Source organism: Drosophila ficusphila, unplaced genomic scaffold (assembly GCF_018152265.1).
Source record: "Drosophila ficusphila isolate 14025-0441.05 unplaced genomic scaffold, ASM1815226v1 contig_414, whole genome shotgun sequence".
Lineage (NCBI taxonomy): Eukaryota > Metazoa > Arthropoda > Insecta > Diptera > Drosophilidae > Drosophila > Drosophila ficusphila.
This window is the reverse complement of record NW_025064328.1, coordinates 7,547,253-7,567,696: the sequence shown is the minus strand read 5'-3', so window position 1 is coordinate 7,567,696 and position 20,444 is coordinate 7,547,253. Positions and strand designations below refer to the sequence as shown.

The 20,444-nt window shown below is 41.2% G+C and overlaps 1 protein-coding gene across 2 annotated transcripts in view; it reads right to left on the bottom strand.

The window, feature by feature from the left end:
- LOC108090364 (hormone receptor 4) overlaps positions 1-20,444 on the bottom strand; it is a 73,961-nt gene that overhangs the window by 48,627 nt on the left and 4,890 nt on the right. For both annotated transcript variants that reach the window (XM_017188993.1, XM_017188994.1), the window contains exon 2: positions 1,767-2,581. In XM_017188993.1, coding sequence (XP_017044482.1) covers positions 1,767-2,543 — 777 coding nt within the window. In that variant the 5' untranslated portion in view covers positions 2,544-2,581. The remainder of the gene's footprint in view (positions 1-1,766; positions 2,582-20,444) is intronic.

The following is a 20,444-nucleotide window of genomic DNA, read 5'->3' as shown; positions in this document are numbered from 1 at the left end:
GGAGCGAATTGATTTGCCATTAGAATTGGGTCAACAATCGGTAAACGCTCGAGTTTAATTGGGAATTTTAATGGCTAAATTACAAAACACCATATTGGATATGGTAAGTTGGTATGCCAAGGAGAGTTTAAAATTCATTTTAATTGGGGGCGCAGCTTAAGGTGGTTTATATTAAAAGTTTATTTATAAAAGATACATAGCAAATCTAATGAGCTAATGTCTTGAAATTAAACTAAACTGTTATTAAATACTTAGAACCAAACGATATATAAGAATGCAAGCATGAAGGCTCCTAATCTTATTATGGGAGTACTTTATGAGGACTCTTGTTGGTTTATTTTCATATCATTGACACACTTCCACAGCCTCAAAAACTCCCGAAGCTGATCCCTTTATTTTCAAACTCATAACTTAAGCATTTTTACGAGCAACGACAACAATCGCCCTAAGTCCCAAGTCGGAAAAAAATTAGGCAAAATAAACTTGAAAATAGAACTCGCATTGATCAGCAGATCGCTTGTGGTTCTTGCTCGGGTTGTAGTTGGCTGATTCGCCACCAAACTATGTGCCACAAGGCAACAAGCAACACAAAAACTCAAGAGCCCGAACAAAACCAAGCTGCGAACCAACGAGGACATGCGAAATTTTTATTTATTGCTGACAATTGCACAAAAGTTTTTTCCCTTCTGTGATCGGTTTTTTATGGTCATTAAAATTGGGACAAAAATATTTTGACCGCGCTCGAAGTCAAAGTTTTTTGCTTTGTTTCTGTTGTTGGTTTCATTTTGTTGTTTGGCGATTCTAGAGCACGACTGTGACGGAGAGACGGCCTGGGGCTTGAAATCTTGAGTTCTTGAGTTCTATGCCGCGGATTTGCCCTTGATTGCCCAGGTTGCAACATTCTGCGGCCGCTGGCCGATCGAAATGATTAGGCGGGTCCAAAGCGGCGACTAATTAATGATCCGTCGCCCGGGCTTTGCATGCTAATTAAATGTGAGCAAGAAATCAATTTGGCGATGTGAGGCATACACGTGAGTCACGAGGGGAGTGCAATCGCAGCTTGGATATGTTTATATATGTATATAGATGAAACCAGAGACAGGAGCATGAGCTTCATGCTACCGAACGTATCACGCAACCTACACTTAGGGGACTTTTCTAAGTAGCCCCTTTAGGGACAAACACACAGTGATATACAGTTGCGGTCAGAATAATAGCACAAGATAGTCTTCTTCAGTTGCAAAAAATTTACTTTGTTCAGGGAAGAAGCTTATAATAATTTCATAGCTAAACGACATCAATGTTTAACTTATCTAAAGAGTAATAATTTTCAAAGTAGAAAATGTGTAACGGTTTCGAAAATATTTCAATAAAACTAAACATCTAAAATGTTGGTTTTGATTTTAGAATTTTAAAAATATTTCTTCGACTTAAAAGAATCTAAAAATATAAGTTTTTTATTTATACTTTCAATTGTTGCTTTAACTAAACTTTAAAATCCAAATCTGTTCTTTAAAAAACTCAAGTGTGGAAAAACAATAACAATATTACCAAAAAAAATGTTTAAGGATCTAAATAATCTTATTTTAAACGAAACCTTTCCTAACAAAACAATACTTTTAAATAGCAAATTTTACATTTTTTAGGAATGAATCCTTGTTAATTTTTTTTTGGGTTACCTAGTGCTATTATGCTGACCGCAGGTGCGGCAGTTGCTCAGCTCAAATAGGGATATTGCATGAATTCAGCGATTCTGTTCGACTCACCGACTCGGTCTTAATGTTGAGCGCCAGGACGTGGGAGGAGCTGTTGGAGGAGGCCGACGGCGGTGAAGCGGGCGCCGCTCCGCTGCACGGCGACTTGGCGGCGGTGGTGGCGGTGGCGATGGCGTTCAGCGGCGAGCGGCTGCTGGGCAGCGGACTGGCCTCCCGGAGCGGACTGCTGCCCGCCCCCGCTCCGATGCCGATGGCCATGCCGAGGCTCTGGGAGAAGGGCGACACCGGCGACTTGTTGGCACTCGTGGAGCAGTTGGAGGGCACCACGGCGGCCGTGGTGCAGCTGGTCAATGTGCTGGTCGCCGAGCTCGAGGAGGAGGAGGATGAGGAGCAGGACGACGACGAGGACGAGGAGCTGCTGCTGTTGTTCGCACTGCTGCCCTTGTTGCATATCATTGCCTGCATTTTGGTATTGTTGATATTATTGTTGTTGTTGTTGTTGCTGCTGCTGTTGTTGTTGTTATTGTTGTTGGTGGCATTGGCATTGTTATTGTTAACACTTGCCCCAGCGCCTGGCATCAGACTGCCATCGCAGAACTCGCGCTTCACAATGTTGCTGCCGCTGTTGCTCGTGTTGCTGGTGTTGCCGCCGATGTTGCTGCTGCTGTTGCTGCTGCTGCCGCTGCTGTTGCCGCTGCCGCCGGGTGTCGCCCCAATGGCCGCCTCACATGGCAGCACCGTGCCGAGCATCTTGTCTAGCGTTGTGTACTGTGACTGTGACGTCGTGGATTCAGCGGCACCGGCGGAGTCCTCGCAGCCCTCGGCCATGTCACGTGTCACTGACCCGCTCGCATCCTGGGCCACTCCTGCAATGGCCAATACAAAGGGCTCTTAAGTACGCTGTGCGCATTAAATATTAAGCCCATAATGGGAGGAACTTAAAAAAAAAGACACTTATAAAAACACCGCTTAAATGGACGAAGGATGAAGCGCACCTCTTCGCAAGAAACAATATTGTCGTGTACTTAATTTGTATGGAAGTATAAAGAGGTAAGGTACTTAAATTGTTTAGCAGACTGTTAATATGATTCAAATAGAAAATATTAATTGAAATAATTCAAATTAAATATTTTAAAATCTGTTTTAAGATCAATTATATGCTTCAGCTTCAAACATAACAAGAAAGGAAGCTAGCTTCGGCAAGCCGAAGCTTATATACCCTTGCAGTCATCAAATATTTCGAAAATTTTATTTGCTATTCAAGAGTCGTTAGAAAACTCTATATTCCAAAAATCATGATTTTCTGATAAGAAATAACAATGTTATCATTTTATTTCCGTTAATTCTATATAGATTTTTCGATCTTTCTTATGGCAGCTATATGATATAGTTGCCCGATTTTTATGAAATTTTTTTTATAAATCAAGGCTAGTTAAAAAACTTGATACTCAAAAAATCATGCTCGTGGGATAAAAAACAGCGATGCTATCAATTTATTTCCATTAATTCTATATATATTTTTCGATCTCTCCTATGGCAGCTATATGATTGAGTTATCCGATTTTGATCAAATTTAATCTGAAATTCAATAACAGTTGGAAAACGCCATCTTGCAGAATTCAAGTCGATCTGATGAAAAACAACGGCGGGAGAATTTTTCATTTCATTCCCTCGTATGGGAGCTATCCGATATAGTCGGCCGATCCGGCCCGTTCCGACTTATATACTGCGTGCAATAACTACACACCTTTTGGAAAAGTTTCAGCAAGATAGCTTTAAAACTGAGAGACTAGTTTGAAGAGAAACAGACAGACGGACAGACGGACAGACGGAAAGACGGACAGACGGCCAGACGGACAGACGGACAGACGTACAGACGTATTCTGATTCTACTCGTGATGCTGATCAAGAATATATATACTTTATGGGGTCTGAGGTGTCTCCTTCACTGCGTTGCAAACATCTGACTGAAATTATAATACCCTTTTGCTCTGCAAGGGTATAAAAATAGCAAAGAATGTAGCTAAACAATAGATCGCCACAGAAATAAACAACCACTTAAAGAAATAGTAGGGGGAGCAAATTCAAATATGCAAAGCTTGCAATTACCATATACCAGTGCAAAATTGCCCCTTCTCACCCTTGAAATATCAAATGTCGTCTGGCTGCACACCCGCCTCTCACCTGAGACTTCTTCTACAATGTTTGGCCGCCAGGGGCATCATAATTTAGAATTTACATTTATCGAAAATATTTCGTGCACTTAAAACCCACACCCAGGCGCATTAATTTCATTAATTATCCCTGTTGCCCGTCGGTTGACCACGGCAACAACGCACAAACAACAATAAGAGGGCTAAGAATCGAAGGGGGATAAAGGGGGACTGAGGGGAGGACCCACACACGCCGCATTATTTTGCAAATGCAAAACGTAGCCGGCATTCGAGTCGGCGTCCGATTCTGAGGCCATGTCCTTCCAAGCCACGACGTCCTGCATCGGACAACGAACGACTTTTACCGCCGGAATTGCGAGGAGGAGCCTACACATAAAAATAATTGGTAACCAATGTCTTTAACTTGAGCAGAAATGTATGTATATTGATTATTAAGCATTATTGGAAAAATCTATGTTTAAAACATAAAATCCAAGCATGCTACTTATTTAAAACAACAATCTTCTGTAATTGAGGAACACGATTTTTAATCATTCTCACAGATGATGATCAAGAACTTATTGCTAAAGAGATTGTAATAAAGCAGAGTATTAAAGGAAGTTAACATGTTTGTATAATTTTTAGTGGTATATTTTTTAATTTTAATTCTAATATAATATTTTTTAGTGTATATTTCGGCTTGATGGACACAAAAGCCAGAGCATACGGGTGGTTTCTGCACAGGAGGGATGCAAGTAATGCGGATTGGGGTTGAGGGTAGCTGGGTGGTCTGCACAGTCGTAATCGAAAATTTTACACCTACTCTGCATTATAATTTATACCCGAAGAGGGACAACTGACCAAAGAGTGTGCGGGGCAGGGAAATGTGGCGAACGTGTCTGGCAAGAAAGTTTTTCCTGCACACAAGAAGAAGGAAAACACGATGGGAAAATTAAGAGTGAGATGGAGGAAGGAAGAAGGGGGAAAAGTCCGAAAATGTTGTCCAAGAGCAGGGGAAAGGATGGAAAGCTATCTGGGAAAGTTAACGATAATGGGAAGAAAAGGCTTAGGCACGCACTTCAAGGAAGGACAAACCGGCAAGGGATTCCGGCAATCGTCACTCATCTGAAATAGATTCCACTAAATGTCATTTCTTACGGGCTCAGGATGCAACAGCAAACTCCAATACTAAGCCGGACCAAAAAGCGACTAAATTTGGGCAACAATTTGCACTAAAGAGCTTACCTAACTGCAATCCACAAAGGAAACATCAATGCCTATGCCTTGACATTTGGCCCCGAAAAACAGGAGCCGACATTCTCAGCCAAAAGAAGGGGTAGAAAAGGTCCTTCGTTGCATTGTCTGCAGGTCTACACAAAACGGGCGTTGATTTTAATGCATAATGCATACAGCTGGCTCCTGTCCCTTCCACTCCCTTGGACCCCGAACCCCTTAAAAAATCCCAGACTCGCAGGACCTCCTTCCATGTGTGCGTGTCTGCAGTTGTAATAATGCAAGCAACTGCACTCGGAACTCAGAACTCGGAACTCGAGTCGCAGTCGGACTCGAACTTCTGCAGCTCGGATTCGGACCCTCAGCTTGCTGTTGTCAATATACTGACAAAAAATATGTTTATATTAGAGTAATATAATATAAATAAATAATATTTAAATGTCTGGTATTATAATAAGCATTTCGCTTAAGAGATATATGTAAAGAAGTTGCTAGAGAAATTGGTTTGCATGCTAGCTTGCCAATATTATTGTGAGTATTAAAGATAGAAGAGGCATTCACTTTTCAAACGAATGTCAATGTATGATTACATACAATTTAATTTCAAAAATATTCAATTTGTAATATTTAAAGGCTTACAAAATTAAATATTCTTTATGGAATTAAATATAAAAATAAAATAAAGTAAATTACAATTACCAATAGGTATACATATCATAGTTATTTTTCTAAGTGCTCATTGTTTGTGTCGACGTTGGCCAGCCGGCAGCAGTCAACGAACGCACTTTTCCGGCCACACAGCCATCGCAGTAATGAGCCACAAGAGGCGGGGAAGAAGGGGGATCAGAAGGAGGAACGGAATGAGGATCAGAGGGGGGAGGGGGAACGCCAGGACTGTGCCTCAAAAGTTGGAGTGTGCAGGACATGCAACGCCGATGGCTGAGTCTGAGTCCGAGCCTGAGCAAAGCTTCGTGTAGTAGATTTTGGCCAGGAAAAGGCCGGCTTTTCGGGGTGGCGAGAGGGCGTAATAATTAATTTCGTACGTTGCATGCAAATGTCTGGCCACCGCCCCCTCCACAGGAACAGCCCTTCTCGGGCAGTTGGCATATGCATAAGAAGCAAAAACAATGCATAATATCAGGAGCAGCAGCAGCAGCAAAAACCGAGTGCACATCGGCAACATAGAAAATAATTTCAAGTATGCGTCAACAGCAAATGCCAAAAGCTGGCGAGGATGGAATCTAAGGGAACGTTGCTGGCTTCTAGTTGCAAGTCGGTGCAACATGTTGTGAAAGCAAATTGTAGCGACAAAATGTGCAGCCAAATTAAGTACAATTTGCGCATATTAAAGTCTGGCCAAATTGCACAGAGGCAGCAGCAACAGCAGCAGCAATAGGAAAAAACCAGCAACATGCAACAACGGCAACATTTTGTCGCTTCCTGCGATCGCCGCTCGCCTCGAAATCTAATCAATAACCAGCAAACTAGTAGAATTTCATGTAGCACACTAAATAGCACGATTAATTATCGCCATGCTGGCAACTATAATTCAAATCGGGCTCGCTTCATTTTTAATGCACGCCAGCAACATGCCATCCGCAACGCTCCTATCGACTTGCAAACGCATTACAAACCGGTCTAATTATACTCATTTTCTTGCTGCCTGCCACATGTTGCTGCTGCCAAGCTATAAATTGCAATTTCCATGCAACTTTCTATCGCCGGTTAAGAAGCGAGCTGAAAAAATTGATCATTCAAGTTGCTCCTCCGCCGGATCACATCGCTCCGGATCGGTCCGATACTCCGATACTAGTCATACTCGAAGTCGTAGTCTGCGTCTTAGTCGTTTGGCGAGCGTTTTGTCTTCGACGGCAATTCGTAGGCAATATTCAAATTAATAAAATCATCAATAATTTCGCCCGGGCCGGCAAACATGTAGAACATGTTGCTGCTGCAACGCAGCAACTTGTTGTAATTAATAGTCAAACTAAATTGTACCACACTTGCCATCATTTAGAGTTAGGAGCCAAATGTGGCACAAAGCAATTTTTGATTAGAAACCGGGCACTAGAGCCCCGGCCAACGGACATCGATCCCCCTTCCCCCTTCCCCCTTCCGCCATCCCCTGGACTGCCCCCTCGGCCCGGGACAACTTCATTTTTATGGCCAACTCTGGAGCTATTAAATTTTTCTTTTGATTTGTAATTAGCGCAAAATGCATATTAAATAGCAAACGACAAACCCGAGTGCCTCGGCCTTTGAGGAAGTGAGTGGAGGTTGTGGCAAGCGAAGGAGAAGGAGTTTCGGGCTCTTACCTCCGGCCGTTTTCGGCTGCTTTAGCCAACTTTTACCCTGGCGAAATAATCAATAATGCGCCGGCATTAAGTCATTGAGTTGAACTTATTTATGCAACATTTATTTACGCACACACACAGAGGAGCATAAAAAGTTTTGCAAGTTGCCTTTGTTGTTCAAGTCGAGTTGCATTGTTTTGGGGTTGTTGCTGCCTTTCCCATCGGGGGTGTGTGGCAGGACGTGCAATTTTCTTAAAAATTACACACGATTACACATGAAATACACCGGCTGATATATTATGGTTAGGCCAAGGGTTAGGGTGGAATTCGGGGAGGAGAACTTTAAGTAGTCGGCGTCATAAAGTTTCCAAGGCGTTGAAGGAATTACTACTGGGTGTGTTTCCAAAGAGGGAACTTAACCAGGTATGACAAAGAACTAAGGGCTTGGAAAGTACAAATCGAAGTTCAAGAAGGGTTGGATTACTAAGGTAATCACAAGGTCAATATAGAAAAATACTATACTAAATACTAATAAATACTATTATCAACGCTTGAATAACATCCTGGCTCCTTAGTTATTTTTGGCTAGAAATCCCATCAAATGCTGCTGGGGGTGTTGTTATGCAATACAAATTTGTTGCTGGAAAAAGCCCATTTCCACTCAAGGGCTAGAACAATGGGTACTTGCAATCCGGTCAGTGGTCTACATCCGACCGCCTTTCGAAAGTCCGTTTCATTCATTCGCCATACATTTTCCACTCAAATCGTTAAAAAAATAATAATAATAATGAAATTTGCGTGATTCAAGCGGTGCACGCACTAGGCGATGCCAATAACAGCAGCAACAATCGCCGGAGGCGTACTCAATACAACAGCAACAACAACAGCAACAACAACAGAAACAACAACTTCGGCGCAACAATACACATGTGAGGCAAACGCCCCCGGAGTGAGGAGCAAAAAAAAAGCGGGAAAGGAAGTCAAAGTCAGGCCCAGTCTGAAGCTGAAAAATCAACCCTCTCGTGGCACGAGTCCTGGGTCCTTCCTGCACACTCACACTCACACCAACTCACACTCGCCCAGACATTGTCCTTAATGCGCCGCGTAATGAGTTATTCGCATTTTTTCCTGTTTTGTTTTGCACAGCTGACTCCCCCTGATCGCCCACATTTGGCGATTTTAATTCATTTAGAGAAGGAAATAATAATGCGAAATAAGGGGGGAACACGGCCCTCGCGAATTTCGACTTTAAAATGCCCTGAGAAAAGCTCTATACAACTGTGAGTGTGGAATTATCCTACGTTATTCAGAAACATTTATTTCTGAAGGGCTAAACATTTGTTCCTTTACTTTTGTTACCGATGTATATGCAAATTCGCTGTAAAACCCATTTTAAAATAGCAAAATTATTGTTTAAAACTTATTTTTCAAATGTCAAATATTACTTCATCAAAAAAAACATTTATAACCAAGACATTTTATAAATAAATATATGGTTTAATTGTATTGAAAATAAATTATTTTTGTTTATATGTTTTCAATATTTCTATGGCTTAATGAAATTAGCTTTTATCATATGAAAAAAGGCCATTAAGATCAGATTTTAAGGCTCTTGTCCTCAACTTGAGTTTGTTATTCTATTAGCCCACATACTTGGTAGCAGTTCGGAATACCCGCATCCAAGGGCTCCTCGAGTGGGCCGAGAATTGCATGTCCCGTTCCGAGCTGCAGTCGTATAATCTAGGGGTTTCGAGGCAACTGGGGAAGGGAAAGCAGGATTGCACCCCGATCCGCACACGACATCTAGACATGAGAGCACAAAACATAATTTCGCTAAATTAGCGAAAAACAAAAGAAGTGCCAGGAGGAAGGCGGCTCAGTTCAGTTTTGCTGAGTTGAGTTGAGCTAAGTTCATTTCGGTTCCGCTCGGGTTTGGCTCGAAAACTCCCCAATTGAGCACGCACCAAAATCATTTGCAGACTCGACGACTCAAGGGGTGAAGCGCCCATAATCAACGTCTAAATATTTGGTAAAACGTAGAAAAAACGCGGGTAAAAAATTGGATTGAAACCTGCATTTTGGTGCCGGGCAACGGGAAACGGACAACTAATTATAAAATTTTGCAACCCCCGAAAGGGAAGCAAACCCTTTTGGCGAACTGCATGTGTCCGGGGTAAGTGATTGTGTACGTGCTCATTATGGAAATTTCTTGCTTTCCCATTTTTATTTTTTTTGTATTTGCAGCGCTGTGGCAGTGCAAAAATTAATGCAAAGACCACAGTCGGGCGGAGTGGGTCGTTAATGACACGAAGCCGGAATTTAGGAGGGGACCTTAGCGAGCGAATCGCTTGACAAAGGTTTATTGGGGCTTTGGCACATGCGATACGCGATTATAATTAGAATTTGGCCGCGGGGTATTGCACTGCACATGGTCAAAAGGACCTCGTGCGGCATGACATGACCATTCTACGAGGGTGGTTCTACACTTATCTGGGGTTGTAAAGTGTTTCAATTCGGCCGAAGGGTAGAGTGTTATGGTAATCGAATTGTGAATCGATTAACCGGGTAAGAGTCGTCTGCAGCGGGAGTAAGTCCGTAAATTGGCTCGCTTATTTCAACGATTTCAAAGAAATATAAAATAGTAAGTCCAGCTGCATTGACTTAAAAATAGGCTTAATCGTCAAACACAAGAAATTTTTAAGTGGGCTTTAAGAGTCCTAGTAATTGTTCAACTTAATACCGATCATAAACGACAGCTATTCGAGTAAAATGAATGGTATGAGCTATTTATGGTATTTAAATCACACCACTAAAGCACTCAAAAATACGTCCACTCAGCAAACTCAGCTTATCTTCAAGAGCTCCATTTAAGTATCATCAATTACGTTGTAAAACAAAAATTTAAATACTGGTCAAAAATGGTACCTTACACCTAAAGCCATTTAAATATATAATTTATCTTTTACCAAACTTTATGTGTGCTATAAAAGTCTAGCGATTAGCGATAACTTTTACAGTGCCTCAAAAGTAACCAGGGCCATAGCCATTTGCATACCTGTAAATAGTCTCTCTATAATGAGCTGCAAAATATGAAAATGCAACTTAATGACCCGCAGTCGATCGTCTAAGTTGCATTCAAATCGAGTCTTTAAGCGCTTAATTAACTCTCGATAAAGTAGGGCGCAGGAGGGTCGGGGGAGGGCGAATCAAATCAAATGTTGCACTTTGCCTGTGCCCTTTGGCGAGTGTAATTAGACGGAAGGAGACGGCAACATTGTTTAGCCTCACCTGCCAGTCCGCCTGCAATTTATTATTTATTTATTATAATTATTTATTTGTTTGACGCGGCCGCTTATTAAAAGCTACTTAAAGCCCCGCGAGCGAACAATGGGCCAGGCCATTAGGAGCCGCCAGAACCACCAAACCCCCTCCTATAACCCGTCATAATTACTGCAAGTTGCATTTGCTTGCATTTCACTTGATATTCCGTCCACGTAGCTGCACGCAGCGCTCGCTAGATGGCGCTTGTATGGTATGGCATGTCATTTGTTTATGACGGCTAACCTCTCATAATCAAGAGAGGTTATAAATTTGCCAGAATATAAGCTGATTATATGCTGATTGTGAGTGTACCAGCGTGGGCAGGGGTTTTTAATTAACTTGAGTTGAGGCGAAAGCCATTTGAGGAGCCAATGGCTCACTGGCTAATGGCCGAGTTCAACTTAGGTAAGGACTGTACCTAGTACTTAGTTGTATTCCACATTCGAAACTAACGCATAGAGAAATGTCAGCCATGGCCGTTTGGAAGTGAAATTTTTGATTTCAATTGAAATAAATTTCCATTAATATTTGTTAATTGTTAGTTAAGTGAAAGAGGGAGAGGGAGAGAGAAGAAAGCAACAATCGTTATATTTGCTAATTGAGATTTGACCTGATGATATGGCGAAATGAGCACAACAATAATAACTAACGATGAGCGAAATTGACGTCAACGAAAATTGTTGCTAGAAAGAAATTCTGTGAAAGTATGTTAATTAATAGAAGAAGAACAAGCAGTATCAGTGCTAGAGCAAGTGGGATGCAAGAAGAAGAAGAATTCAAACGCAACTGTACTTGACTTTTTATGGGAAAGTGAAGAATTTGGAGAATTTATACTGTCACGTATTAACGGAATAAAATAAAATGGTCAAGGCGCTTCTAACATATATTGATAAAATGTAAACTTGTTGTCTCAATTAATTTTAATAAATCGATTTGTTTTTTACATCTATCTGTTATTAAAATATAAGAACAAACGAATTAATTACAAATAAAATAAAGTTGTCAATGTGTGTTTGTGTTTTCTAGAAGTTATAGGAATGTAATGAATACAACTTTGTCAAAATGATTTATTAGAAAGGCGGTTCTACTTTATTTCGATAATATATACACTAGTTGTATGATCCATTAAATAAATTGTCTATGGATCGATGCATCTGTATTTGAATTAAAATAACAAGACTCGTTATTGAAAAACAAAACAAAATTAATGACCAATGTGGGTTTGTGCATTTCAACTAAATTCCTTATGGAATTCAATTAATTATTTTATATCCAACTCATTTATTCTCATCAAACTGCAACCATGTTTATTATAGAAATTGGATTAGATTTATTTACAAATACAAATAATTTCAGAGTGTTAATGGAGACTATTTAGTGGGTCTGGCCGAACAACCTTCGACTGGGCGGCGTTAATCCAGGTAAACGGCAACCCATCAGGTGATTGTCTCGGCATTCGCAGACACCTTTCCATTATGCAAAGGCCCGTAACTAGATGCCCGCAAATCTGCGTAGATATTAAACCACTCTGCGGCATTCAGCCTTGCGGCATCTGACAGAAACCCACTGCGAAACTCCGCCCAGCACTTGCCGCTGAGCAGACACAAAAATACGGGCACGATCAGGATCCCGTCCCGTCGCAGTTGCCTATAATTTGTGCCCAGAGTGGCAACCAAAATCAAATGGCACGCATGAAATTAAAGTTTAGGCGCGCAAAAATTTATATGTACGACGCCGTGTGCCAATTAATGTAAATTACGCGACGGCAACACGACACCGACAACGGCAACGGCAACAGCAATGGAAATTGCAACCGCCGCGGCGATATGGCAACGCTGAGGGGCCCCAAATGAGGCCCCCAAGGGGCGCACCACGCAACTTTTTGAAAGTGCGCACAATAACGCCTGCAAGAAATTAGCGGCTGAAAACATACATTGTAAAATATTATTAAACGCGTCAATTTGCTGCCGTCACTCGCCGACTCAATCTCGCAGGCTCATTAAGTGCGTGACGGACCCAACTGCTGCATAAATGCATGAGGCCAACTAAGTCGCTGATCCAACTGTACCAGCGGGGACTTTCTAGCGGTATCTAAAGCATCAAGGGAGGTGGAAAGAAATAGATACATTGTGGTATAACGGGCATTTTCTTCATTAAGGGTATGTCGGAAAAATATAATATGGTTTTGGATTATCGATTATGAATTTAAAATGTGTACAGCATTTATTTGATGTTAGAATATCTTTGAGTAAATACAATAGTTTGTCACAATGTTTTGTATATTATATAAGCCATTCCTAAATTTTGCCTATAAAAATTAAAAATTAATTAAATTGAATATATTAGGCGCTTGCTTTAATTGACAATTTTTTCGTGGTGTAAAAAATAAATCATATACGCTTTTTAAGGGTTGATTTTACTTATAACAAACTATTACTTGAGCAATGAATTAGAATTTAATCAACTTAAAAAGCTTTTCAACTAAATTAAGAATGAGCGATTCCGAGCAGGAAAACATTAGCTGATTTTGCAACCAAATGTGAGTCAACTGTACCACTTTCGATAATTACGTTTGAAACGCTTGATTATCTAACATCAAGCTCTGCCTGCCGACCAGCTTATTAAAAGGTTAAATATCTTTGCATTGAACTCGTTATCGCAATTGCCGACGACGATAGCGTAATATCGCAAAAGACCAATCAACAAAAGTATATTTATTTAAATGAGTCTAAATTACGGCTCATTGAAAACGAATTGTTGAGAGGCATTCTATGATTGGAAATCAATATGAAAACACAAACGGAACGAATACGTAAATTAATAAAGTCAGAAATCAGTGAAAAACGGCCAGTAAATGTTCAATTTATGTGACAATAATTGAGGCGGGTAAGGGGGCTCTGACGACAATGAGCCGGGAAAGGAAAGAAAATAAAAAGTAATAACCAATCAGGGCCATATTAATCAATCTTTAATGAAAGTAATTTAAATGTGTTAATTTTTGTCCGACGTTCTGCTATTGTTTTGCTGCTGGTGGTGATTTCTTGGAACTGGAAGGAGCCAACTGCAAAGTGCGCCTCTAGTTCTCCTTCATTTTCTTCAATTAAATGAGGCGTCATAAATGACGCAATCAAGACTTACTTTGCTCTTCAATTATGGGCCGGCTTGGCCATAATGCCAATTAATCAACTACGACAACACAATACATATTTATTAATAATCAGTAAAAATAATTTAGCCAATTAACAGCAACAACATTCCGTGCAGTGTGCACTCAGAAATCACAGAGAACTCATTGCAACAACATAAAAAACTCCGATCGGCTGTCGGAATAATTCCACTACTGTTGCAAGTGGCGGCTTTGTGGAAAGACATTTTTGAGTTTGACAGATTTAATTATTGTAAATAAAATACGAACCCAGCCAAGCAGGCCAAAGGGGTAATTAAGTGAAGTGGCATGAGGGCTGCGGAGAAGCATGAAAACTGCAGACTTTGCTTATTCGGTTCTCCGAATTTATAGACTCTTTGATTAATCCCTGCCAAGAGAAAATGCACTCGTAAAATTTTCGATATCAGCTTGCCAAATAGAAAATGTTGACTATAGCAGTGCATAATAAATTACAATAGATAAATTGGATGTGGCACTAAAAGTAGATGTTAAACATCTTTTCAGCTTGTTTTACTATTAAATGGATCATCCTTGTGCCAAATTTGTTCAACCTAAGCTTTAATGTCATTTTATACTTAAGACTTTATATATTTTTTAGCATTTTAAGTTTTGATTATATTTTTTCTTGTTATAAAATATAATCAACTTGGACATAATAAAAGGTGATTTTCCATACCGATCCAATGCCCAATCTTCATAATTTGTGACCCTTATCTATCGGGACAATCCAGAAAATTCCTATCTGACACATGTCCCCGGCGCAAAACTGTCCGTCTCGTCTTTCTATCTGTCTCTGTTGCTCTGTTTTTGTCAGTCAATGGAAAATTGATCAGAAATTATTGCCAATTGAGCGCCAAAATCGCTCACACACGACACAAATGCAAAGTGTGTGCGAGTGTGTGTGAGTGTGTGTGAGTGTGCGCGCCTGTATACACTGAAATTTGCGCTCATTTAGGCTCATAAATTGCAGTCAAGACATGGATATACGAGTAGACCCCAATAAAAAGAGACGGCAGACCGAGAAAGAGAGGCAGATATCGCATTTGGCATTCCTTTGCCAATAGAAATCAGTTTTGTTTGACGCTTTTTACATGCCAAAGTTGCCATAGTGGCGGTGGTATTGTTGGATTTCTCGCTGTTACCGTTTATTAATTATACCAGCTCCAGTTCGCCAGTTTGCCAGTTCGCCAGTTCGCCGCTGCTTTATGGACTGGGTCGTGCATTTCGAATTATGCTAAATTACATATGCAAGTGTTGATGCCGGTAATGAAAAGTCGGTCGAATCGCCTCGGATTGGCTGCAATCGCAGGGCAATTACACATACGTATGTACGCAGTGCTGGCCAGATCCATAATTGCCGGCAATAAAGCGGAGACTCATTTAGATAACTTATTCCTGTTCCGAAGCCCTGTAATCTCGCCGTGCTTTGCCAGAAGTTATCGGAAGGCAGGCGAGCTGAAAGGCCATTTTTCCCACTCAGATTGCCACCAAGTTCTGCGGGCCGGGCAAACAAACAAACAAACAAACAAACGAACGAACGAACGAACAAACACTGCTGGCACACACACACCTGCGGAGAGAGAGAAAATCAAGTCGGCGGAATACCAGAAGCCCAGCAGACAAAGGCCAACGCCACTCGCATGTAGGTACTTGTGTATTTGTATCTCAGCCGAGTGATGCGCGAAAAAGTGGCATCAAGCGCCGTGACATTGCCGCCAACTTATGAAGTTGTAAGAGCCTCTGCTTAGCGTCTTGGCCATGGCAGAGAAAACCAAACAACTTGGCCCGAACCCGAACGGGCGGCGCAACAGGCGGCAGCTGTGACAACCGCAAAAACACGGCCAGAGCGGCACAGTCGGCCGGCGCCTCCACTTTGGCTAAGAGCAGCAGGCGCTCAGCAGTCGGAAGGCATCGAAATCGACTCGACATCGCCATCGCCATCGACATCCACATCGGCACATGGGAAAAACAGCGGAGCGTGCGCGTCGGAAAAAAGCTCGGCGAGAAAAGCCCCACAGAAGCCCCCGCCCACAAGAGATTGTGGTGTTTGAGGTGGGTGGTGGGGAAAATCGGGCAGATGAAGTCAAACAGATTTGAGCAAGTGATTGCACTTCGGAGCGGAGTGATGTGGCGATAGAGTGTCGTGAACGAGGTGGCTACTAAAATTGGACAATTGGTTTAGCTATGCATTCTGAGCAATGGGGAAAATATTGCAAACCTAATAAAAAACAACTTCATTTTGAGGAAAGAAATATAGAGACAAACTGGACATTAAAATATTTAAACATAAATATTTTCAAAATTAGTATGCCGCGTTACAACAAAATAAATTTAAAAACTGGTTGAAGAAAAAAGAAAGGTTTTGATAAGATTAAGCCAATAGAGAAACAACAAATCAAAAGCATAATGCTCCCAATGACTTAAGGTGCCGAATCAGCTTTTACAAGTTTCTTAGATAACCTAGGGTACAACTACTCTAATTAAATACCTATGAAACGATAAGGAAATGCTCAACCAGTACTAAGAAAGTTTAATGGAGTTAAAGCTAAATAGTTTATGGAAACTCGTTTTAAAAATATAAGAAAAGCAGTGGGCTTGTGAATGGGGGAAAAAATAGAATGTTACATTATATGTTGAACTAATTTAAGGTATATGGTTTTCCACGATTTACAGAAATTCCACAATTTATAAAGAATTTTATTTTGTTAAAAACTAAATTACTTACACGTAAGGAATCTGTTTTATTTTACTCATTTTTTACCAACCCTTACCAACCATAAGCAAAGTTAGCCCCGGTTCCAAATTTTGTGTCGGAGCGTAACAAGTAAACTTCCAGCGTTGTATGAAACTTGCTCTTCTGAGAGTCCGTCAAATGCACTTAGCAAACACCCAAGATACTCCCATAGAAACACACATATCTCACTGTAAACAACCACCCACAACTGCGCTACTTCTCGCTCAGTCCCCCTCGAACTTAAAAGGAAAGACCTCTATTTGAAACACCCACTAAAAGAAAAATTACCGGCACTTGGCAGACACACAGCAAAAGTCAAAAGGAAGCACTCGGAAAAAAAAAACAAAACAACTCTGTGAAAAAACCATTTTTTTGCGACTACCTTTTTCCAGTTTGGCAAATCTTTTTGGAAAATAAAGCACGACCAAGTCGAAGAAATCAGCACCCCCATTCCAATGCCTTAACATATAATTTTGGCACACGACCCAGCACAGAAAAAAGAAACAAACTGTGGCACACTTGCGATGAGGATAGGGAAAAATGGGGAGTGACTGGATGGATGGAGGGTTCAACAGGTTGCTTCTGTCGTCATCCTCAGAAAACTTCCTTTTTCTATGTGCCACTGTGTGTATGGGTGTGTGTGTGTGTGTATGTGTTTTGGCCCTTTTTGTGAATGAGCTCATAAAACGTTTTTCTTTTCACAGCGCCCGGGTGTTGATGTCGTCGTTGTCGGTTGTCGGTTGTCGTTGTCGCTTGTAGGTTGTAGGTTGTAGGTTGTCCCACGTCCGTCCCTTTTCCACTGGCGACCGGCGACTGGCGACTGGAGACTGGAGACTGGCGTGCGCCCCAAGTTGCTCTTTAGTTTTCAATTTTTTGCTTTTCAGCCGAGTATCTGCTTTGGCTTTTGTGCTGCCTTTTGGCCCGAACCGACGACTGGGGAGCTGCCTTTGATAGTCTCAGTCTCAGTCTCGTTTTGGGCCAGCCCGCTGCTCGTTTTGATTAAGTGCGAAACAATTAAGGCGGCTGCTGCTGCTGCTGCTGTTTACGTAGTTAATCGGGTCGGGGTCACCAACGGAGGCGTAAAAGTTGCCGAGGGGGCTCGACCCCAAAACAGCTGCTCTGGCTAACCGAGCAAACTGCTTGTGGTTGCTTTGAGCGGAAGGGGGATTGTTTGACAGGAACTCTGGGCATAAATATAGGCTTTTGATAGAGGTATAGATATATGGGTATTTGACATACTAGAGAGATAGAACGTTTTCTCGGATGCTCAAGATTTTTTAAGTTTTTATACCCTTGCAAAGCAAAGGGTATTATAATTTCAGTCAGAAGTTCTTGATCAGCATCACAATCTGAATCTAAATACGTATGTATGTACGTCTGTCCGTCTGTCCTCCTGTCTGTTTCTACTAGTCTCTCAGTTTTAAAGCTATGTTATCTTGCTGAAATTTTCCCAAAAGTTGTGTAGTTATTGCACCCAGTATATAAGTCGGAACGGGCTGGATTGGACGACTATATCGGATTGCTCCCGTACGAGAGCATGAAATAAAAAATTCTCACGCCGTTGTTTTTGATCAGATCAACTTGATTTCTTCCAGATGGCGATTTCTAACTACTATTGAATTTCGGACTAAATTTTATGAAAATCGGATTTTTGGAATATAGAGTATTCTAAGAGCAGATACACTCATGGTAAAGAGGCAAAATCAGTACTATTTTTTGTAAACTTGTTCTATCTCTGCGCCAAGTAATTGTAAGCTTTTATTAAGTAAAGTAAAAGAAATTATAATATTTATTATTGATAAGTGAGCTGGAGGCCTGATTATCAAAATGTTTTGCTGCTTGTTCAACAAAAATACAAACAAAAACGCCTTTTGTAAAAATAATTAATATTAATTACGTAGTTTATGTTCAACACTTTTATAAGAACTTTAGCATTATTAAAAACATATTTTGTAAGATAAAGTAATTCTTTATTTTCAAAACAGATTTTTTTTAAGCTTTCATAATTTTGTATAAGACTATTTCGCACAAGGAGGTACCATAAGACTGTTCCGATCAATCTTCTAATTAGCAAGTGAACCAACTGTCGGCTGCAAGAAAAGCCTTTCCCATAGAGCATAACGCCCTGGGGGTTATCACACTCCTGCTGCCAACACCTACACCAAAACATGATTCCTTGCCATCTACTCTCCGCAAACTGCTTAGCCACTTTAGCCATAAAAATATAACACCTGCTTATCTCGAATGCCACCCGGACACAAAACCCCCCGAAAGAGTCTGAAAACCCCCCGAAGAGCAAAGCCGCAAGCCCAAAGGCAACCGAAAAACATTTCTCAAAACGAGGCTAAACGGAGGGGGAGATCCGGGGAAGTGGAGAAGTGGGGATGGGCAGTGGCTTTTGGGAGGAAGTGGTTCGGGCACTGACCTAACCCCCGCAAAATGCTTGAGCCAACAAATACCGTAAAAACACTTATACGGAATTCCTCAACGCCTGGTAAGCCAAGGCTGGGGCGTAAAATCCACCCCAGGAAAAAACAGCCCGGGCCAAACCCAACCAAACCTTAGGTACGAAAAAAAGAGTGGATAAAACCAAACAAAACGAGAAGCAGAGCAAAGTTTCGAAAGTCGCAGCCAAGTGCCGACGGCAAATGGAGACGCACCCCAAACCCTGGAAAATCTTGGGAAACATTTAACGGATTTTCTCCGGGAGGCGTTAGTCGTTTTACATGCATTATCCTGGCCAAAAAACCAAACGAAAAGCGCTGCAAAAAAAGTGTTGACATTAAAATAATAATTTTAATTGCCTCAAATAACACAAAGGTCCGTGGTGACCGACCCTCGAACAAGGATGCAGGATAAGTGAGTGTGTGAGCGGGGTCTATTTAAACACAAAGGGTAATTAACATTTTTCTTTTCGCCCGGGTCCTGGCCGAAGGATAAGCAGCTTGTTTAGCCCGGCCAAAGTCAAATGAGCAAAAAAAAAAAAAAAGACATAGAAAAATAAATGAAACCGGGCACAAAAAAGGACCCGGCACACACATTACGTGGGTTTCGTGTGGGAGTTCCTTTTTTGCGGTTTTCGCATTCGGTTTAACTTGGCTGGTAAGTACCCCCAGGATCTTGGGTGGGCTGCGGATTCTGGATGCGGCAGCCAGGATTCAGTCGACCGCCTTTCAACACCTTCAACAAAGCGTGAATTAAGTGCTCGAGATTTTCTACACTTAATACAGCAAGTTTACAGCGACTCCGTCCGTGCAACATGTGGCATGCCTCGTCGTCACTGTCCCTGTCCGCCGCACTCCTCGCACTCCGCGCACTGCCCAGTTAATTGCGCAATTAGCTGGTTTTGTGGAACATCTGGGCAACTGTGTCGCGTCTCATTAAGTGCGATCTGACTGCTCAAATGCCCAGGGGGACGCGTGGCGGGATGGTCGGAGAGAAATTTTTAATTGCATTTAATTAACAATAATTTAACGAAAAACACTAAAACGAGAAATAAAATTAGCTGAAATTAAAGCCGAATTCCTTCACTGTGTGTGATCCGCAAATAAAAAGAGGATCGCATTTTTTAGCGATGAGATACGAATGAGGTATTAAACCTAGATAAAAATATTGTTAATATTCGTTTTTTTTCTAGGAATAATAAAAAAAAACTAGCAAGATATCTTTTAACATATTAAATGGATTTAAAAAAATATTGTCAATTGCTATTTACTATTATCTGTTCTATGTTCCATCATAATTTGGTAAAAATGTTTTACCTTTTCTTGAAATTAATTCTTGTTCCTTTTAAAATTAAGAACTTATGTAAGAAGTGCGGAAAATTAA